This window comes from Bombina bombina, chromosome 1 (genome assembly GCF_027579735.1).
Source record: "Bombina bombina isolate aBomBom1 chromosome 1, aBomBom1.pri, whole genome shotgun sequence".
Taxonomy (NCBI): Eukaryota; Metazoa; Chordata; class Amphibia; order Anura; family Bombinatoridae; genus Bombina; species Bombina bombina.
The window spans coordinates 1,173,242,565-1,173,266,680 of NC_069499.1; the positions used below are offsets into that span (position 1 = coordinate 1,173,242,565).

General features: G+C 38.3%; 1 protein-coding gene across 1 annotated transcript in view; it reads left to right on the forward strand.

Moving 5' to 3' along the window:
* Nucleotides 1-22,542, forward strand: part of LOC128663780 (sericin-2-like) — an 83,643-nt gene extending 61,101 nt beyond the window's left edge. The window contains exon 2 of the mRNA XM_053718283.1: nucleotides 21,823-22,542. Within this exon, the coding sequence (XP_053574258.1) occupies nucleotides 21,823-22,542 (720 nt within the window). The remainder of the gene's footprint in view (nucleotides 1-21,822) is intronic.
* The last annotated feature ends 1,574 nt before the right edge of the window (nucleotides 22,543-24,116 follow it).

Consider the following 24,116-nt stretch of genomic DNA (forward strand, 5'->3'; position numbering starts at 1 on the left):
GTTTAATTGTAACTTAGGTTAGGATTTATTTTACAGGTAATTTTGTAAGTATTTTAACTAGGTAGCTACTAAATAATTAATAACTATTTAATAGCTATTGTACCTAGTTAAAATAAATACAAAGTAGCCTGTCAAATAAATATAAATCCTAAAATAGCTACAATATAATTATTTGTTATATTGTAGCTATATTAGGGTTTATTTTACAGGTAAGTATTTAGCTTTAAATAGGATTAATTTATAAAATTATATTTAACTTAGGGGGGTGTTAGGGTTAGGGTTAGACTTAGCTTTAGGGGTTAATACATTTATTATAGTAGCTGTGAGGTCCGGTCAGCAGATTAGGGGTTAATACTTGAAGTTAGGTGGCGGCGATGTTAGGGAGGGCAGATTAGGGGTTAATAAAATTTATTAGAGGGTTTGCGAGGCGGGAGTGAGGCGGTTTAGGGGTTAATACATTTATTATAGTGGCGGTGAGGTCCGGTCGGCAGATTAGGGGTTATTAATTGTAGGTAAGGTAGCGGCGACATTGGGGGGGGGCAGATTAGGGGTTAATAAATATTATGTAGGTGTCGGCGATGTTAGGGGCAGCAGATTAGGGGTACATAGGCATAATGTAGGTGGTGGTGGTGTCCGGTCGGCAGATTAGGGGTTAAAAAATTTTATTAGAGTGGCGGCAATGTGGGGGGGCCTTGGTTTAGGGGTACATAGGTAGTTTATGGGTGTTAGTGTACTTTAGAGCACAGTAGTTAAGAGCTTTATAAACCGGCGTTAGCCCATAAAGCTCTTAACTCCTAACTTTTTCTGCGGCTGGAGTCTTGTCATTAGAGTTCTAACGCTCACTTCAGCCAAGACTCTAAATACCGACATTAGGAAGATCCCATTGAAAAGATAGGATACGCAATTGGCGTAAGAGGATCTGCGGTATGGAAAAGTCGCGGCTGGAAAGTGAGCGTTAGACCCTTTCCTGACTGACTCTAAATATCAGTGGGCGGTAAAAAGCAGTGTTAGGACCTCTTAACGCTGCTTTTGACGGCTAACGCAGAACTCTAAATCTAGGTGTAAGTTTGTAAACATTACACTAATGTCCCTTAGTAACTATGACTTCAGCCCCACAAAGTGGTTACAAATAAGGTTAACCTCCTGCAGTAGGAATGCTGCTAATCTGGTCATTGTGCAGGACACAGCCAGTAATTTAGGACTGACAAGGTGCAACTTGTTTGTGCAACAAGTTGTGCATTTTGTTTTTAAACCAAAATGTCCCTTTAACTCAGTTCTGTAAACCAAATTAGATGTTCTGCAGAGATTCTCTTTATAGGTTTTGTTGTGGCATCCAATAGCTTTAGTCATTTTCAAAAAACAATTTATTAACTATTAAGTGCAAAGAAAAAATTGGAGTTATGTGGCCCATTCAGCCCCAGCATAATGTTCAGCTATAGAGAGAGAGAGAACCCTTGTCTCCAGCTGATATAATACTTTATTTACTTCTCAATGCACGTCTTACAGCTCTTTCTGTTTCTCCTCTCTACCAGTAACGGCTCGATTAATTTCCTCTCTGATGATGTGAATGATCATTTAATATTCTATTGCAGGGAGGCGTCCTGATAAGCGCAATCTTTGCTGGCCTGGGCCCGAGTCTCTCTATGAGTTCACGCCTCATTTCTGTCGGATGGTTTTCTACGCTAGCTGCCTCGGCTGCTTTCTCATGGCCCCGCTGTGTTCATCTCACAAACGCATAAACTTTTATCTCCAAGGAGAATGGAATTTAAAATAAAACTGTTAAAAAATAAGTACAAATAAATTACTTTTCTAATGAAAATGTCTATTCCAGCCAGACGCAGCCTTTGAAGAAGTGGGTATAACGATATCACAAATTAACAGAGATGTAGCCTTCTCTGTGGTGGAATTAGCTCTGATATATTCTCTATTTCAGTCTGTCCATAATTCATTGACAAGGACTTTTACAGGAGGTGAAATTAATGATAGAAATATTCAGTTTTCCAGACTTAAGAAGAGCTTTGTGTGAGTGACTGGAAATAGTTGAGTTACTAACAGTGGTGTATTTGTGCTGCCATAGGCACTGTGAAATCTGCTGCACCTTCTGAACTCCCCAAACCCAATATTTTTATATTGCCTCATACATTTGTTACAGAGGTCAGGGATGCATATATGAAGGAAGGAATCTTACCATAGAACTATACCTTAAAATGCTGCCCTGGGCACAGACATATCTTACCTAGGCTAAAATATGCCCCTGGTTACTTAAATATTACTCTGGCTAATAAAATTGTGTCCAGGCTTATAAAATATAAATGTGGCTTTGAACCAAGTACTTACAAACTGCTAGGTTTGTAAGAGAGAGGAAAAAGAAGTACTAGGTGGCACACTTGTATTATAAGGTTGAGATATTTACCAATTAAAGAATGGGGGGAAAGGAAAGGGAGGGTGTGAAAATTACAATGTAACTTTTAATATTAAAACTGAGACACATATTAAAATCATTAAAAGACATACAAAATACATATGCCTGCCCTCTGGAGAATAAGTCAGAGAGACTAGATACAATAATATCACACAGGTATTTATAAACAAATAAAATACATATGCCTGCCCTCTGGAGAATAAGTCAGAGAGACTAGATACAATAATATCACACAGGTATTTATAAACAAATAAAATACATATGCCTGCCCTCTGGAGAATAAGTCAGAGAGACTAGATACAATAATATCACACAGGTATTTATAAACAAATAAAATACATATGCCTGCCCTCTGGAGAATAAGTCAGAGAGACTAGATACAATAATATCACACAGGTATTTATAAACAAATAAAATACATATGCCTGCCCTCTGGAGAATAAGTCAGAGAGACTAGATACAATAATATCACACAGGTATTTATAAACAAATAAAGTGCATAAAACAAGGGGCAGTTGAACAATATATTATGATCTTTTAAGCGTACTAAATTGTACCAGCCTATATCGCTAAGGTTACTGCATTAAGGCTAGACAATGTCCCCTAACTAATATGCGTGCTTAGCCACCGTAGCTCAGTGACATCAGGGTCCATGTTACTCTTAAAGTGCAAACCACTATCTGAGCGATGTGCCAACTCCTATTGTGTCACATAAGAGGTTACATATCAGACAATACATAGACAGGGATAGTCCCGAGTGCATACGCTATCGAGTAGCTTATACTATTATAACATTTAGAGGCCCATATATCAAGCTCCGATTGGAGTTTGTGGGCCCGTGTTTCTGGCGAGTCTTCAGACTCACCAGAAACAGCAGTCATGAAGCAGCGGTCTAAAGACGGATCAGGTCCGCAAGACCTTTGTTAAATAGGCCTCTTAAATTTTAGAGTTTAAAGTTAGATTATATGTTGGTGCTTATGCACAAATCACCCTCTTGGTATCTCTAACAGTGGGCAGGGCGAACGCCTGACGCGCGTTTCGCCACTGCTTTGTCAAATTCAAAAACTACCCGGCTTCTTTCCCCTAAAGTAGAGTTGCAGACCAATTGAAATCAGGTGTCACAGCATTCATGTGGTTAGGAAGCACCAATCTATGGTCGTAATAGTATAAACATTGCACATGTTATCTCAAAAGAGGAGTGTGTCTTGTCATCCAATCACGGGTCTCTCTTTATCTTATACCCGCTCACTACGGTTGAAAGTGCTATTGGCAGATTACAGATATATTTTGTATTACTGCGATCCTACATATTACGCCCCTAAGTGTATAAACACTGTTATATCTATCCTCACAATCCATCATGATCATTACGGTGGCACGTAAATCATACTTTTGTGGGATATACTTAAAACTGGAGACCGGAAATATCGCTCAACATGATAATAACACTATCAAGAAAACCATTATCATTGTCAGATACAATCATGATTTTAAAAGGATACCTATAAAAATAGAAAAATACTATTATTATACAGAGGGACTTGGTGTTACGATATTAGATAGTTTTGAATTATAGTTGTATATAATCAAAAATGGATGCTCATATATCCAAAAAGATATGTCCCATTACACTTGGTTCGCCAATGCCAATACTACTGGCTACAGAGTGAAAAATTCTAACACCGTAGAACTCACACAAATTATTTCAAAGTTAGCATTATTATGTACTTGTTTAGACATGTTCAGGAATGTTAAGGACTATGTATATGGAGTTTATCCATATTATATGCAACACCAATTTCTCAAAAATGAATGCTACAAATTAGTAAAGCTTTCCAATTTTCATAGAAAAGCGCTATAGCATATCTGTTCCTTCATTTCTTGGGGGAACCTAGGCCTAGATTTAGAGTTGGGCGGTAGCCGTCAAAACCAGCGTTAGAGGCTCCTAACGCTGGTTTTTACCGCCCTCTGGTATTTGGAGCCAGTCATTAAAGGGTCTAACGCTCACTTTCCAGCCGCAACTTTTCCATACCGCAGATCCCCTTACGTCAATTGCGTATCCTAACTTTTCAATGGGATTTTTCTAACGCTGGTATTTAGAGTCGTGGCTGAAGTGAGCGTTAGAAATCTAACGACAAAACTCCAGCCACAGAAAAAAGTCAGTAGTTAAGAGCTTTCTTGGCTAACGCCGGTTTATAAAGCTCTTAACTACTGTGCTCTAAAGTACACTAACACCCATAAACTACCTATGTACCCCTAAACCGAGGTCCCCCCACATCGCTGCCACTCTATTAAAAAATTTTAACCCCTAATCTGCCGACCGCACGCCGCTGCCACCTACGTTATCCCTATGAACCCCTAATCTGCTGCCCCTAACACCGCCGACCCCTATATTATATTTATTAAACCCTAATCTGCCCCCCTCACCGTCGCCTCCACCTACCTACACTTATTAACCCCTAATCTTCCGAGCGGACCGCACCGCTACTATAATAAAGTTATTAACCCCTAATCCGCCTCACTCCTGCCTCAATAACCCTATAATAAATAGTATTAACCCCTAATCTGCCCTCCCTAACATCGCCGACACCTAACTTCAAGTATTAACCCCTAATCTGCTGATCGGAGCTCACCGCTACTATAATAAATTTTTTAACCCCTAAAGCTAATTCTAACCCTAACCCTAACACCCCCCTAAGTTAAATATAATTTTATTCTAACAAAATAAATGAACTCTTATTAAATAAATTATTTTTATTTAAATCTAAATACTTACCTGTAAAATAAACCCTAATATAGCTACAATATAAATTATAATTATATTGTAGCTATTTTAGGATTAATATTTATTTTACAGGCAACTTTGTATTTATTTTAACCAGGTACAATAGCTATTAAATAGTTAATAACTATTTAATAGCTACCTAGTTAAAATAATTACAAAATTACCTGTAAAATAAATCCTAACCTAAGTTACAATTAAACCTAACACTACACTATCAATAAATAAATTAAATACAATTCCTACAAATAAATACAATTAAATAAACTAACTAAAGTACAAAAATAAAAAAGAACTAAGTTACAAAAAAGAAAAAAATATTTACAAACATTAGAAAAAAATTACAATTTTAAACTAAATAAACCTACTCTAAGCCCCCTAATAAAATAACAAAGACCCCCAAAATAAAAAAATGCCCTACCCTATTCTAAATTACAAAAGTTCAAAGCTCTTTTACCTTACCAGCCCTTAAAAGGGCCCTTTGCGGGGCATGCCCCAAAGAATTCAGCTCTTTTGCCTGTAAAAAAAAACATACAATACCCCCCCCAACATTACAACCCACCACCCACATACCCCTAATCTAACCCAAACCCCCCTTAAATAAACCTAACACTAAGCCCCTGAAGATCTTTCTACCTTGTCTTCACCATGCCAGGTATCACCGATCGTTCCAGGCTCCGAAATCTTCATCCAAGCCCAAGCGGGGGCTAGACATCCATCATCCGGCTGAAGTCTTCTATCAAGCGACGGCTGAAGAAGTCCCGAAGAGGCTCCAAAGTATTCATCCTATCCGGAAAGAAGAGTAGATCTGGACCGGCAACCATCTTCTTATAAGTGGCATCTTCTATCTTCATCCGATGAGGACCGGCTCCATCTTGAAGACCTCCACCGCGGACCCATCTTCTTCTTCCGACGACTTTCCGACGAATGACGGTTCCTTTAAGGGACGTCATCCAAGATGGCATCCCTCGAATTCCGATTGGCTGATAGGATTCTATCAGCCAATCGGAATTAAGGTAGGAAAATTCTGATTGGCTGATGGAATCAGCCAATCAGAATCAAGTTCAATCCGATTGGCTGATTCTGGCTGATCGGATCAGCCAATCGGATTGAACTTGATTCTGATTGGCTGATTCCATCAGCTAATCAGAATTTTCCTACCTTAATTCCGATTGGCTGATAGAATCCTATCAGCCAATCGGATGAAGATAGAAGATGCCGCTTGGAAGAAGATGGTTAAAAATTATATTGAACTTAGGGGGGTGTTAGTATTAGGGTTAGACTTAGCTTTAGGGGTTAATACATTTATTATAGTAGCGGTGAGCTCCGATCAGCAGATTAGGGGTTAATTATTGTAGGTAGCTGGCGGTGACGTTGTGGGGGGCAGATTAGGGGTTAATAAATATAATATAGGGGTCGGCGGTGTTAGGGGCAGCAGATTAGGGGTACATAACTATAATATAGGTAGCGGCGGTTTACGGAGCGGCAGATTAGGGGTTAAAAAAAATATGCAGGTGTCAGCGATAGCGGGGGCGGCAGATTAGGGGTTAATAAGTGTAAGGTTAGGGGTGTTTAGACTCGGGGTAAATGTTAGAGTGTTAGGTGCAGATGTAGGAAGTGTTTCCCCATAGAAAACAATGGGGCTGCGTTAAGAGCTGAACGCTGCTTTTTTGCAGGTGTTAGGTTTTTTTTCAGCTCAAACTGCACGAGCACGTTTTTGAAGCTGGCCGTGTCCGCAAGCACCGCTGGTATCTAGAGTTGCAGTGGCGTTAAATTATGCTCTACGCTCCCTTTTTGGAGCCTAACGCACTGAAAACCCAGCCATTCTGTGAACTCTAAATACCAGCGGTATTTAAAAGGTGCGGGAGAAAAAAAGCACACGTAGCTAATGCACCCCTTTGGCCGCCAAACTCTAAATCTAGCCGATAGTTTGTAGTCTGAAGATCCATTTGGTTTTTGACTTCAGAAGAGCAGTTTTAATGTCACTACCACGTATGCCATCTCTTACTTTATGTAGAATCCATGCTGTCAAATCAGGTCTACCCTGATGGTGTTCTAAAAAGTGTCACTGTAGTTAGTTTTTTGCCTTTTTCAGGATCTTTATTGGCCTTCTTAATACTGCTAAGGTGTTCCCGTAATCTCACAAGGAACTCTCTTGTGGACACACCCACATATCTTTTCTTACATGCCCATTCCCGACAGTATATGACTTTATTGCTTCTAGAGTTGTACAGTTCCATCATTTGTATTTTGCCACTTGGAAATATCTCCACCTCAGTAATATTCCTCATATATGGGTAATCCTTACCACCCCCACAAGGGTAAATGCCTTTCAAGTTATCCTTTCTTTTTGGTATGTGTCTGATAAGATGGCTACTGACAACTTTGTCCCTGATATTAGGTGCTCTTTTAAAACTAATGGCTATCGTGTTGCCCACACAATCTGCCATATCTTGATCTGTCTGTAGAATGTGCACATGCCTATTTAGTATAGATGTGATGTCTCTATGTGCATCATTGAAGGTGCTGATGAATCTTACTCTTTTATCACCCAGAGGTTTATCCTTAGGTTTCAATAGTTCATCCCTATTCAAATGTAATGCTCTGTGATATGCTTTTTTCAGAACCCTATTCGGATATTTTCTGTCTGTTTCAGACTTTTAGCTTAGTCTTTAAAAGACATATAGGGGCCTATTTATCAAAGGTCTTGCGGACCTGATCCGACTGTGCGGATCAGGTCCACAAGACCTCGCTAAATGTGGAGAGCAATACGCTCTCCGCATTTAACATTGCACCAGCAGCTCACAAGAGCTGCTGGTGCAACGTCGCCCCCTGATGACTCGTGGCCAATCGGCCGCCAACAGGGAGGTGTCAATCAACCCGATCGTACCCGATCGGGTTGATTTCCGGCGATTCCTGTCCGCCTCATCAGAGCAGGGCCAGGTTATGGAGCAGCGGTCTTTAGACAGCTGCTTCATAACTGGTGTTTCTGGCGAGTCTTCAGACTCGCCAGAAACACGGGCCCACAAGCTCCGTTCGGAGCTTGATAAATGGGCCCCTATATCTGAGCGGTTTCTACAGAGTCTTAGGAATTCCCCATATGGTACAGCATTCTTAGTAGCTATATGATGTGCACTATCATAACTAAGAACAGAGTTTGTTGCTGTTTCTTTCCAATATAGATTGGTTCTAACCTTTCCAAACATATCGTGTGAGACTGATAAATCCAATTATTAGAAGTGGGCACTTACTTCTAATAATTGGATGTCACAAGTTTATGATACATCTGGGACTGATGTAATGATTGTTTAAATTCACTCTGTGTGGGTTTTGTTTTTTTTTGCATCTACTATATGTGAACAAATTATATAAATATTTACCTTTGTACACTACAGAGGAAACAAAAAACTAACACTCATACCTATACCCCTACTCACCTAACTCTGTAGTAAGGCTATAAGATATTGTAATACATCTACACTGACAGTATAAAACCAGGAACTATATGTTAAATATAGTGGTGATTCAAATAACATACACTGGACCTTGATTTATACAATATCTTCCTCTGACATTAAAATTGACATAACATTGGTCAATCTTTTTTGAGCTGTGCGCCTTAATACTAATCTTATCACTCACACATTTGCTTCATAAATAGAAATAGGACATTGATAGGTGGGGACCTATCGGTAATCCTATTTCAGGTATTAGGCTGCCGTTTCATTCATAGAACCAACAGACGACTGGTGTTGGGAGGGCACACTTAGCGCTGATTACCACCTGTTCTCTTTTAACTATATATATATATATATATATATATATATATATATATATATATATATATATATATATATATATATATATATATAGTATGCAGCAGGGGCGGGCTGATCAGCCAGGCAAATAGAACCTGGGCCAAGGGACTAACAAGTAGGGGGCCCCACAAATGGCATCTCCACGGCTCCTGGTGCATTTCTTAAGCTGGAGTTTTCAGTTGCCATATCAGTAACTAAGCAGTTAAGTGGGTTTAGTGGGGGCTCTGGAGTGTGGGGGGTCCTGCTGGGGGTCTGTCACTGTGAGGGCTATGGAGTGTGAGGTCTGGCCCTGGATGTTGGGGGCTTTTTCTCTGGCCCTTATTGTTGGGGGTCCTGGCTCTGGAGGTTGATGTGCCTGTTGGGGTTGGGGCAGGGAGGCTACCATGTTCATTTGCATACATTTGAATACATTTGGGTCAGTGTGAGACAGTTTTTCTGGGGCCTTGATTGGTCTCAGTCTGCCCCTGGTGTGCAGCGGGGTAAGAGTGTGCAGTGGGGGCATGACAGGTCAGGGCCCACCAGCAGGGCTATCACGGCCCGGTACTGGGCCACGGCCCGGCTGTTGAGAAACCAGGATCTAGACTATACTGTAGTCACTTCTGGGGGTTAATAATAAATCTGATGGAAGACTTTATAAGTAGAGAAAAAAACAGACAAGCTAACATAAACAAAACTTTTGCTAATATTGGGAGTGACAATACTTCTATGACAGATATTGAGGACTGGGAAAAAGGCCTAATAATACTAGGGGAACTGATTAGGAAGCACACCAGATCCACATGGAACAAAAGTGCATATTATAGGTATTTGGCTATACATATTATCCCTAGAGGCCTTAGGGCAAGATTATTCCCTACTTTTAGCTTTCATATTGAAAGCTACAGAGAACGGTGGGAACAAGCCCTCATAAACTGTTCTGAAGTACTGGTTGCACTTTTATCTAACTATGAAAACGAGATAGTAGAGGAGTTGAATAAGGAGATTTCAGAAATAAGTGCTAAATTAAATAAATTTGAAACCCTAGAAAATTTTAAATCAGCATATAAGAACTTAAGCAAGGCCGGATTTGCCATTTATTTTTATGAGTCTGACTTTATTGACTAACACTGTAGCCTGTAGATTGAATAGTACACACACTGGTCTGTAGTACACAGGTGACAGGCAGCCAGTATAATAATAATAATACACTTAGTAGTTACGCCCGTTTTGGGGAGGGGGGGTCGGGTTGAGCCGAGGAGCGACTAGTAACAATAGCAAGCAATTGAAGGCAGCAAGTATATACCCTCCCTCGCCTCATCCCTCCCATCCCTACTCCAGTCCAGACTGTCATTCATTCTCCAGTAAGTGCTGTGGTTTGCGGTTGGGGTGGGTGGCGTCACACCCATGCCACGCCCACGTCACGTGATGTCGGGTGCCACCCTCAGACTCGCGGGAAAGTGATGTACGCTAACGCTTAGTGTGCTCAATCATTACTGCTGTCGGAGGCTGAGGCTCAGAGCCTGTCGCCTGCCCAGTGCCCTGCCCTGTCGACAAGAAAATTACTGTCTGAGTCTGACTGTAAGGTAAGGGCACCTGGTACACAGAGAATGGCAACCTGGCATGGCAAAATATAGAGCAACCTGGTGCTGGCCTGGAACACTATGTGCAAATGGATCATTGGTGTCTTCATGTGCAGTTACCCATCGTATGGATGGATTATTTATAATAATACAGTGCAAACACTGCTGCAATACAAGACATATATACAGATGATTATAGTGCTGTTTTTATGTACCCACAATACAACTAGAAATATATCTACCTTTTACAAAAAAAATACTGCATTTAGCCGTTTCCAGGTATCTTTCTGTAGCAGGGCCGGACTGGGACCAAAAAGAGGCCCGGGCATTTTAGGGCAAAGAGGCCCACAACCCCCCCCCCCCCCTCACTATTTATTTAAAGGGATAGTCTAGTAAAAATTTAACTTTCATGATTCAGATAGGGCATATAATTTATATTTATATAAACAACTTTTCAATGTACATTTATCATCAAATTTGCTTTGTTCTCTTAGTATTCTTAGTTAAAAGCTAAAATTCTGGGTGTGTCCATGGACTGCAAAACAATGCAAAAAACATTTTATACAGTTTTTTTTGTGATCCAGTGATTTCCAATGTGTGTGTATGTATGTGTGTGTATATATATATATATATATATATAATACTTAAATACTTCTTTAATTTCAGTGATATTCAACCAGTTAGAAATTTAAAAAGTATTACAGATATGGCTTTTTAAAAATCATTTTGAACTATTTTCTCTTATTATGAACTTTGTTCACTTATATCTGGCATTGGTAAGAACTTAGATAGTCTCTCAGCTTTGGCACAAGCTTATGTAAATCTTATTCATGCAGCTCTGAGGCAGATGCTAAGGACACAGAGTTACCATAAACAGTTGTTTTGACCCCAAACTTTCCCAAAGCCATTGTTATACAGTAGTACATCTAGGAAGCCTTAACCTTTATTCTGTACCTCTGCAACATTTTCTGGACATAGTGCCTAGAAATTAGAATTAAGAAGCATACAGTGACAGTTTCATTGCAGCAACACATATGCTCTGAATTTTATATACAGAGTAAATTAATAACGGGTAAATAAGGCTTAGCTCAGTAAGTCTCTGATGTGACATGCAAGATTGATTTCAAACGTGCTCCCATTTTCACCTTGACAAACTAAAAATGTAACATAGCATTTTAGCAACACAGAATCTGTGACAGATCACAGGATTTAGAATCATACTGTTGATGTTTTTGCTCACCTCACCAGGCAGACACTTTTTGTGACTGTGACTTACCAGCCTTGCTGCAGCCTTCCTCGCTCAGCTTGCTGCTTCCCTCTCACTCTTCCCATGCGCGCCACTAACTGGGAGGAAGTGATGAAGGTCAGGGATGGAGAGTTCATGCCGGTCATGTGAGGCCCCTGTTAGTTCCCACCCCCGGCCAGATCAATGATTCAAACACATAGCAGCACCTGTCTTCCCTAATTCCTATACAGCGACCGACCGTGAGTAACTAAGTAAGTTAAGTGGATGCTCAGTCTCACGGCCACTCCACTGTATCTATGTCCCGCTGCTCACGGCTGCGCTGTATAAGGAAATGCAGGTGCTGTATCAGAAAGGCTCAGTCACTTCACTCACTGTCAGAGGGTAAATAGCTGTACGCGGCACCGAAACCATACGTCATTATGTCACAACATAGTGACAGTCTCAGTCACAATAACGTTTAATTGGGGCAAACTAAGACAGAGGCTCTCAGGCTAGCCACAGCACTCAATAATAGTGGGCGGGGTTAAGGCAACTAGGCCAGCGGCCCACTGGGCTCAGCGGCCCACCGGGATTTTGCCCGGTATGCCCTATGGCCAGTCCGGGCCTGTTCTGTAGCATTTATTGGAATTAAATTCAGAGGTTGTGTGTAGAGAAGCAGGTCAGTCCAAAACGTTGCATTGTTGCAGTTCATGTGAATAATAAAAAAAAAAAAAAAAAAACTAGAGTAAAAGGTTATACTGTTTAGTTAATAATTTAATGTTGTTTCCCTGGGCTGGTTGGCACCCAGTAGAGCACTTGCCTGGGTAACCCACTTGCTGTAGTAACAGATTTGTGATTTGGATTTTAATATGTAAGTGCCCCATGTGCCAAGGGGCCAGGGCATCTGCAGATACAGTACATGGGTGACAGGGCTGCTTACAGTCTGTAAGTGTGATCACATCTGTATCTTATGGAAAATACACAGTTCAGCTTCTGGAGCAGTTTCCAATAAATGATGTATTGTACTGGGATAGGAAACTGCTTAATCAGATCCTAACGATTCTATTTTAGCAAGATACAGATTGTATGTCAGATGTCACAGCCAGGCTGGCATCATGTTACTGTGAGTATTTTGCGAGCAAATAGGTATTGTAAATACACGTCATGTAGAATTTTCTGGTAATGCAGGTTTGTTGTAGTCAGATCATAATTCACATGATTAGTATATGATTTGTATTGTTGAGACATGTCACAAGCATTTAATGTTGTAGATAGAGATCCTGATATAACATACAGCTTTAATTAAACCTTTACCCATTAGAGGGTTTTGTGCATTTAAGCCAGACAACCATGGTGGAATTTCTGATAATTTGCAATATTTCCATCCTTCAGCCCATTTTATGCTAAATATAAATATCTATACACTTTAATTTTTAAGCCCCCCACCCCCATTACCTTAAGCTGTAATGTTTTAATCTAATATTTATTTTTAGTTATCCTAAATAAAAATAATAAAAATGTCCTCTATTTTTTTTCTTCACTTTTTGGGGTGGGGGGGCTTCAGATTTTTGTGCCTACAGGCACCTGAGATGTAAATTCGGCCCTGAGCAAGTGGGTTACCCAGGCAAGTGCTCTACTGGGTGCCAACCAGCCCAGGGAAACAACATTAAATTATAAACTAAACAGTATAACCATTTTTTGTTTGTTTTTATTATTCACATGAACTGCAACAATGCAACGTTTTGGACTGACCTGCTTCTCCACACACAACCTCTGATTTTAATTTCAATAAATGCTACAGAAAGATAGCTGGAAACGGATAAATGCAGTATTTTTGTTTATAAAAGGTAGATATATTTCTAGTTGTATTGTGGGTACATAAGAGCAGCACTATAATCATCTGCACAGTATATATGTTTTGTATTGCAGCAGTGTTTGCACTGTATTATTATAAATAATCCATCCATACGATGGGTAACTGCACATGAAGACACCAATGATCCATTTGCACATAGTGTTCCAGCACCAGGTTGCCCTATATTTTGCCATGCCAGGTTGCCATTCTCTGAGTACCAGGTGCCCTTACTTTACAGTCAGCTCGACCCGACCCCCCGACCCAAAACGTGCCTAACTACTAAGTGTATTAGTATTATTATACTGGTTGCCTGTCACCTGTGTACTACAGACCAGTGTGTGTACTATCTACAGGCTACAGTGTCAGTCAGCAAAGTCAGACTCATAAAAATAAAAAAAAAAGTTAAAAAATAAATTAAAAAAAATGTTTAAATACACTGACTCTACAGCCAGCACCGTGGCGCCCCTCGCTGCAATGCGCCTGTAGGCACATGCCTACTGTGTCCAATGGCAAATCCGGCCCTGCCAGGGATTGCAAACCCCTGTGCTACTGCCAACCGCACCCTGCTTTAACGCTTTTTAGAGTTCACCCGGAAGCCTTAGTGTCAGTCATCTCCTCTTTGTAACAGCCTGGCTGCTAGAATGTGGCTGACATAGTGCTGCAGGACCAATGTCTTATGTCTAATCTGAGGTCTGATATGTCACACAGTGCACAAAAAGCCTTTAGAATCACGGGATCTTTGGGTTTGGAGCTGATAGAAAAGCAGCAGAGCCAGGGGTCTCATCTGATGTAGGTATAAGGCTGCAGAGGTATAATTTAAGATCTAATGTGGGTCTGAGGTTTCTATCAAGGCTACAGGACCATTTGGTTCTGATCTAAGGACTTATGTGGATATGAGGTTGACAGAGAATCTGCAGGACCATTTGGATCTAAGGTTTGATATGGGGCTTATAGAGCGGTACAGAGATATTGGATAAGATCCGAGGTCTGATGTGAGTGTACGGCTACCAGAAGTCTACAGGTCATGCACCTGAGATCTCTTGCAGGTATGGTAATCAGACAAATAAGCACAATTCTCTATCACAGGTGGATTTAATCTTTGCTATTATCAATAAGTGTGAAAAAACAGAGTGTATATGGTTTAACACCAGAAGGCAAATAGCAATTTTTCCCCCACAGGAAATAAACTACAAAATCAACATCTTTTTAAACAATAATGCTGCTGTTGCTAATTCTGTACTAGCCCCAGTGCAGAGGAGGGATTATGCTCGGAGCTTCTCCAATTGCACAGAGAAGGCAGAAGGTATGGGGTTAGAGGGTGAGAGAGAAAAACACCTCTAGATCAGGGATAGGTAACCTGATAATGTACCCAATAATTATCTTCTAAATCATTTTGTCCACATAGTAATTCTGAACAGCAAATCATATTTTCTTTTTATATTTGTAATTTACAAATCAAATTTTTTTTAGTAATAATAAAGAACATTTTTTAAATAAATAATAATAAAAAAAAAACAAGTTACAAGGTTTAGAACATAATAAAGTGAAGCCATCACAAAACAATGTAAGAAATAATAAATTTTATAATTATTGAAAACATAATAGACTGCAAGTCAGCAATGCAAAAGAGTAATTGCAATGATAAAAAAGTGTGTGTTTGTGGGTGCACGTGCACGTGTGTATGTGTACATTTGTGTGTGTATGAACAAATAATTTCACAGGAACATAAACTGATACTTAGATTCAATTACAGACATATATAATATGGTAGTCAGTCAACACAGAGGGTAACATCTATCAGTTCTGGAACCTTTGGTTTTTTATTCCTTAGATCACAAACGTCTTTGTAGTACATTTGTAGTAGTGTTCATACATAGGTCACCGCTCACCACTTAAAAGTCACAAACTACAGAAAAAGTTCCATAGCTTTATGTTGTGGTATTGTCTGTCCTATAATAACACTTTACAAAGCTGCCTTTCATACATTCAATATATACAGAATTAAACGGATTAAACAATCCTACCAGCAAAAGATGCAACACTAATCCCCAATCAATTAAATTTAGTGTGTGGGTAATTTTTTTGGCTAGTAAGTACTTTATTTTGCTACACAAACATTACACTACAGTGCATACACATGCACACCATAAAAAAATACCTCCCAGTATATGCTGGATGATTTCCAGGGTGTATTAGGTTAAAAGCTTGCAGCAGTCACACACCACTATTTTTGGTGTTGTAGCCATGTTTAGGTGAGCCAAGGTAACATGTGAATGGGCAGTCCGTGGCCATGTCTGGGAGGCCTGTGGGTGTGTCCAAAAGGCCCATGGACATGTCTGTGAGTGTGTCTAGAAGGCCCATATCTGTGAGTGTTACTCACCCTTACTTGTTTCACTTGGAGTGCAGGCCTGTTTCTGGTTTCTCTTGCAATGTTTCTGACACTGTGGGTTCCTTCCACACACTCTCTTATAGACAAACTTCTTAACATCTTCACTCTGCAACTACTGGCAATGTCCTGTCTCTCAGTGATGATGTAACGCCAGTTTACAATATAATCATTACCCAGTCCACTTTGTCTCCACCCTTGCGTGAGTTCAGACCTGCCTAGTGCACTCCATGTATTACTCTGGCGCTGGCTAACTGGTTTCCTGCTTGCTGACTCTGTTTATTGTTTCTGTAGTTCCTGCTCTCTGTGTTCCCTGACCTGACCTGGCTCGGCTAACTATCCGCTTTGACATCTGTCCCTTGACTTGATGCTGAGTTTGTCCTGAATATCCCTATTGGTTTTTATTGTTATTTTAAATAAACTTTATTTATTTTCAAACCTGCACTTTCCATTTACGTCTGGTTTCTTGGTTCCCTTTCAGGGTGTTTCCAAAAGGCCCGTGGACATGTCTGGGAGGCCTGGGAAGGTGTCCATGGGTTTGTCCAAAAGGGCTGTGGACATGTCTAGGTGGGGTTCGGTTGGTCCCTTAAAACATGGGATACTAAGGGGTTGCAGGTAGGAAAGCAGGACATACCTCCCAATCCGTGATAATTCTGCAGGATGAGGGACAGCTGGGAATAATGAAAAAACACTACACACACACAGCACAACACACATACGCAGCACATAAAGACTACAAATACACACCATTACACAAATACTATGCACACACACCACACAAATACTGCACACTCATATTCATTTTAACAATAAAAAGAACTAGGTTAAAATTTCAAAATTGTTACTGTTAATTCTCCCCTACAGAAATTAATAATATAATATTCCTTAATGAGCAAGTTTTTTTATTGCAACTCAAATTCTGGCATTTTTTCCCCATTGAATATGGAATATGAAATCTAGGTCAGTGTTCTGTGATACATTCACATCCTAAATACTGTTAAAGAGATTTATGCAGCAATGTATGTGGTCCTGCACACATAAAATAGCTATCAGAAGACCCCAGGGCGAATAAATAGTAACTGGCATGAAAAAGCCCTTTGTCTGTTCTCACAGTGCATAATTTATTCAACATCTACATTGAAGATCAGCAAGGGCCACATCCAGGAAAGCTGCAACAATACTGTTAAACATTTCAAGAGATTCTTCAGATATTCGCAGTACTCCCTGCTGAATATTTACATGATTTTACATTGATCTGCAGAGCTTTCACTAAATCAAATGCTTTGCAGTCTGAGGCCAGCAGGAACTCAGTCACTATACAGAAATTCTCCTTGTGTGAATAACTGCATGGCCTCGGATCATGCATCAAAAAAACGTACCAGAAGTGAAGTGCAGCAAACATTAAAACATTAGGGTCAATCTATACACAGGCCATAGTAACAGACACATTGATGAAATGATGAAATCCCAAATGCTCTGCTTAAATAGATCAATCTTAACCACTCACCAAATCAATACACAAGCCCAACCGCAGTATGTATGTGTATATATGTGCGTGTGTTACTTGTCCAGGAACAGTGGAAATTTTCAGCTCCATTTATATTTTTTATATATATTTTTATTTACTCTGTATATGTTGCTCCATTTGAAAGCCAAAAAATTATGGATATTTTTAAATATAAAGAAAATAAATATGAGAAAGTGTTTAAAACATTGCACCAAATTGACCAAACCTGAATCTTTCAAAACAGCTGTTAAATAAGAGGCACCAGGAGCTCACTCTCTGTCAGTGGAGGGGGTAGTATAGCTTGCGCTTTGCTGTACCTTCAATCACAAGCTCTTGCCCAAGTTGTGACTGGGGGGAAACAGTAGGACCCACGGGGGTCTGAAATACATATTTAAACAGCTCTTTGGTCATTTTTAATATGAAAAATATGCACTGACTGCTCTGTGAAAAGTTTTTAAAGCTATCTCAAACTGTAATGTTGCTTTCACTTGTAAATGCTTCTATAAAAACCTCATTTGAATGTCTTGGGTGTAAGTTTATTTGCTTTGTGAGTTCATTTCATGTCTGACCTTTTTGTTTATTCTCCCTCTTAAACAATAAATAAATGTTATCAATTCTCCTAAATGCAAAATCTGCTTGTGTACAATTATTTAAATGCATTCTGTATTTTACATCTGACAGACATATTTTTAATTAAATTTACATCTTTTAATATTCTAGATTCCAAATAAAGCTTACTTTGGCTAATGAACTGCTTACACATTTGTATTGAATTAGGTAAACCCCCCGTGGGGTGGAATAACTATTATACTATAATAACATACCTATCATTGCTTTTGTAGCCGTTACACCGGACACATTTATGAAAGTAAATGAGTATGAATGTATTAACCATGTGTCCTTTTTGCATTCTAATTGTACACTGGGGTAGAAATATTGTTTTATTGTTTGCTCATGTAAATTATTTGGTTGATTTTCATTTGTTTCAAATGTTTTAATATTGAAAGTTTTCCATTGCGTTCTAATGTTTATTTAATATTTGTTTAATTAGCTGTGCTTTTGTACTATAAGGCATAATAAAAGAACAATTATAATCTTTCTTTATCGTTTCATTAACATCTTTATCTATCTCCTTTAGTTCTCCATTTCTCTTCTATTTTCTGCTTCATTTAAAATTCCTGTTTTGAAATAGCTGTCTTCCAGTGCTGTGTATTGTTGTGTAAATATTCTATTATATTGGCCAAACAGTGCAATCTTCTGTCATGTTAAATTGTTGCTATTTGTGGGCTTTAAAGATCCTAATATTTAAAGGTGTTTATTCTTATGTAAAATATAAGGTCAAGTAATATATTTATTGTTAAAGGGATTTGAAATGCATGCAATTTTAAACAGCTTCCTAATTTATTTCTATTATAAAAAATGTCTTTGTTCTCTTGGTATCTTTTGTTGAAAATCAGAGATGTAAGCTTAGGAGCCGGCCCATTTCTGGATCAAGAATGTTATCTATTTGCTTGAGTACTAGATGGCAGCACTATTTCCTGTAATGTAGTGTTCCAAATACCTACCTATGTATCTCTTCAACACAGAATACCATGAGAACTAAGCACATTTGATATTAGAAGTAAATTGGAACCTTTTTTTAAAATGGTATGCCCTGTCTGAATCACAAAAGAACATTTTTTGGGTTTCATATCCCTTTAAGTTAACCTTGTGCCTGCTTTTGTATATTAATACATTTCAGCATTCTATTTTACTGTTTAAAGGTATTTAATACTCATAATAATGTGCTGATTTGATGTGCCAAAATCTATTCTTTCTGTTTGTTGAGTTACAACTCTTTCATGAAAAAACTTCAGAAGAATTAATCATATTATCATTTATTTATGTCATGGCTTGGTTTTCACATTATTTGGGTTATGCTGTTGCATAGATTGATCTGTTGATTGTATTTTTATAACATGAGAGAATACATAACGATTATTGCATATTTGGGAAAAATAAGACTTTCCATTAGTTTAATTTTCCCCCCAAATCAAGCTGCCATGTTGTCAGTAGATTAAAACTACTTGTACTTATAAAAATCCCAAAAAACAAATGTTCTCTCAAAGATCATAATATTTATTTCTTGATATCCGCCTGTCTTGTATATCCTGCCCTAGATAGTTTTTCATTCTTTCAACAAACAAGCATATTCCTGTCGTCGTCGTCCCCCCATATAAAACCCACATGCATCTCACAGATTAGACAAGCACATGCCCTCCCTAGATTCACTAATTGGTTCCCACCAATATTTGGTATTAGACCAGCTCGTATTTCCTACATCAGATGTCCATCTCTCAGACCATAACTAACTGTCCATGCAGGTAAAACTTGCCACACACCACCAAATCACAACTAACTATCCATACAAGATCCAACCTTCCAAACCCCAAAAACATACACAACTGACTACACCATACTAACTTCCTCCATGTTTGCCAGTACAATCTATTTAATCTAATTAGACCTGCTTGCTCAGATATCTCTGCAAAATCAGCACCACCTGTCAAACACAAACAAGTCTATTGCTTCTGCTGCACAAAACATCGTATTCAGTTCAGGTGTTGTTTGACTTCATTTCCCATGACATAATAATTCATTAGTAGGTAACTGTTTAAATAAGTTAGACTACACAAACTATAAATAAAATATATCAGGAATATTTGTGCTTCTTATAGTTAGATATGATTAAAAAAAAAACTGAAAAATGCAAGAAACAATATTGTTTACACAGGTAGTTTTTTTTAAGGAATGCATTCATATGCGGTCAATGTGAAACTATCACTAGTTGTATAGTGTTGTTGATAAATGCCTAAAGTGTTTTTTTTTCTTAATTATATCAATTCAAGTTTCATATATTTTTGCATACATTTATAATTACTATTTTTGTATTATTATGTTCACTTATTTGCAGTAATAAATCAGCATTCTCATGTTTTTATTTCAATTGTATTCAAGTTAATTTAAAAGTGTGATTTGTTCTGTTATTTTTTTATAATCCAGAAAACCATTGTTTTTATTAACATACCCATTGAGCATTTGCAAAAATGTAAGATATAAGAAAAAAAACATGGGAATAGTTAAAATGGAAATATAATGCAAAAGGGGCAAAATTGTTAAAGAATTCTGAAACATAAAAGCTACTCAAAAAATGTTTTTCGTTGGTTTGTGGGAGTTTGTGATTTTCTAATGGATTGGAATGGCTTTGAATTTGTAAACCCAGTACAAAAGATGTGCTGAGCTCTTTGCACAACTCGTCTAATCACTAGCATCTGAACAGTTGTACTCAAAGCATTACAATTTGTGTCTGATGTAAAGAGATATCAGGTTTTGTTTTGCAACTGCTCAAAAAAAATTTTGTGTGTTAAGTGTAACCCTCCTTCCCTTTTTGATTTAATATCTAGCATCTTTTTAGAGGAAAATTATGAGCTGTTACTTTAATATTAATATTATTAAATATTATAGGTACATTTTTCTATGTACAGTATATTATATTAACGTCAACATCCTTCTTAATTATTCATATGATCTTATTAAATATGTATATGTGTTTTATATGTTTTAAATGTGTTAAGCATTTTGAAATACCAGTTGTAAAGGGCATTTTAATACACTACACCAAGGAGAGACATAAAGACAACAAGTTAAGCCAATTAATGGCATCATATGACAAGCAGAAAGCCTTCAATGTGAATTGTGGGCAAATAAAAAAAATTCAGATAACATAGGGCACAATAATCTAAAGGTCTCTGGGCTGGCTAGATTTTTAAGAAATGCTCACCAGTACTTCTATTTCCCTGGTGGAATGATCTAAAGCAACATTTTACTCAGAAAACAGTGGTGTCTCGCTAAGGGTGTATACTGCATTTTCATATGGAGAAGAGTGCACAATTAAATTCATAATTTAAGCACACTTGGTGTGCAAAAAGCACTTAGAAATTTGTACTTAGAAGTACAAAATGCGAAGCATAATTATTGTTTTTCTGTTAAATGGGCTGAACATGGGCGCATATGAAATTGTCTCTCTAATCCCAGCATAATTCTGCAAAGATTTTCGCACTACAGATCTCTCAGTTCTTTCTCACAAACTAAAAGATGGCAAGCTTTTCTCAAAATACTTATAACACTAATAGGAAAACACATGCATACGGAAATATAGATGCAGAAAGCAGCGTAATGTGATTTATATTGGCTGCAGGTTTTAATTTTTTAAAGTGCACCCAAAGTAGAGCTGGAACTCAAGTGATAAGGCTGCCTCAAGTAACAATGCTTCCTCAAGTGATAAGGCTGCCTCAAGTGATAAGGCTGCCTCAAGTAACAATGCTTCCTCAAGTGATAAGGCTGCCTCAAGTGACAAGGCTTCCTCAAGTGATAAGGCTGCCTCAAGTGACAATGCTTCCTCAAGTGATAAGGCTGCCTCAAGTGACAAGGCTGCCTCAAGTGACAAGGCTTCCTCAAGTGACAAGGCTGCCTCAAGTGACAAGGCTTCCTCAAGTGACAAGGCTTCCTCAAGTGACAAGGCTTCATCCAGTGACAAAGCTTCCTCAAGTGACAAGGCTTCCTCCAGTGACAAGGCTTCCTCCAGTGACAAGGCTTCCTCAAGTGACAAGGCTTCCTCAAGTGATAAGGCTGCCTCAAGTGACAAGGCTTCCTCAAGTGACAAGGCTGCCTCAAGTGACAAGGCTTCCTCAAGTGACAAGGCTTCCTCAAGTGATAAGGCTGCCTCAAGTGACAATGCTTCCTCAAGTGACAAGGCTGCCTCAAGTGACAAGGCTTCCTCAAGTGACAAGGCTGCCTCAAGTGACAAGGCTTCCTCAAGTGACAAGGCTGCCTCAAATGACAAGGTTGCCTCAAGTGACAAGGCTTCCTTCACTGTAGTGGATTTAGATGTTAGGAATAACATGTATATTTTGCTAGAATGTTCCATAACGACCCAGCAAAAACAATAGCTGTTATTCCTACCATATCTAAAACTATAATTTAATACCAGTCCCCTGCACCTTTACTGAATTATTTTGCCATTCTCACCAATGCATATGATCAGTCTGGATAGAAGATTTTCTATGAAAATGAACTCAAAAGTTTCTCTTTCATAATTCATTGCAGATCATTTAAGTCACTGTTAGCTACATACAACTGTTCTGTAAAGTTTCCAAAAGTATGCTTTTTGTAAAAAATCATTACTCAGAGTATCTTATTTCTGACACCAGCAGTAACAGTTCATTTTTTTAGATACAGATAATAATAAGAAACTGTTCAAAAATGTTTTGAAAATTCTATTGGAATTTATTACAGAAAGAAACTTTAGGAAATCAATTGAGACTAACAAGGAAAGTTCCAAATATTATAGAATGTGACATGAAAATACCAATTTAACAAAACACTCAGTTTAGAAAATGCACAGTAAACTATCGTCAATATCTTGTTTTGACCAGTGATAAAATTATACCAATATGCGAAGATCATTAGCAAAGCATTTACAGGATAGCAGCATTAAATAAGCAGGTCCAATGAATAAACAACAGCTGAAGAAAACATTCAATAAAGATTAATCTGTCAAAGTTTTGCATTACCAATTAATGCCTGGGTCATCTGTATGAGAAGCGATGTAGAAAGGGATTTCACTGCATAATTCACAGCCAATGAAGTCTTCAATTCATCATTTACTTTTACTGAGGAATATGTTACTTGTCTCTGAGTAATTACATCATTATACAGTGCTTTCTCCAACCTACAAATAGGACTGGTGGAATAGTTAGTAGAAAATTAGGTAATAATTATAGGTCAAGATATCATGTACCATATATCATTTATATAATTTATATAATAATCTTTAAATATCATGAACAAAGCTATCAGCTGTGTACACTATGGGTTAGATTACAAGTGGAGTGCTAACACAGCTCGTGTTAAATCAGCAGCATTCCTATTCTTGTGCTCATATTACAAGTTGAAAGTAAAATATTTTCTACTGAGTGAAAGCCTCAGGTGCACTAAATTCTGGAGGTCAGAGAACACAGCCACACTAACTCCCTCTCCATATAGACTTATATGGGGGTGCTACAAAACTCTGTTGCTTGTGTGTGTGTATATATATATATATATATATATATATATATATATATATATATATATATATATATATATATATATATATATATATATATAAAAAAAGAGAGTGTGGTTTTGTATGGGCTGGACCCTACAAAGCCTAGTTAGCGCTGATAATGAGATCAGTTGCAGGGTAGGTTGGGGATTCTGTGGTGGCTGCTAAAAATCTCAGAGAAAGGGAGGATATCCTAGGGTATCCCTCCAGTAGAAAAGTGAATTGAAATGGAGTTAGAGAAAAGCGCCTCTACAGAAATCTAATCCCACGTTCCCTGTATAGGTTAGTATACAAACATATGAGGTATGTAAAAAGCACTCAGTATTAGCCTGTGGTATTCCACTTCGTGGATATGAACTGCAAGCGTTGTTTTCTTAAATCTCCACAGAGAAATTTCTTTCATGCAACAGTTCTGAT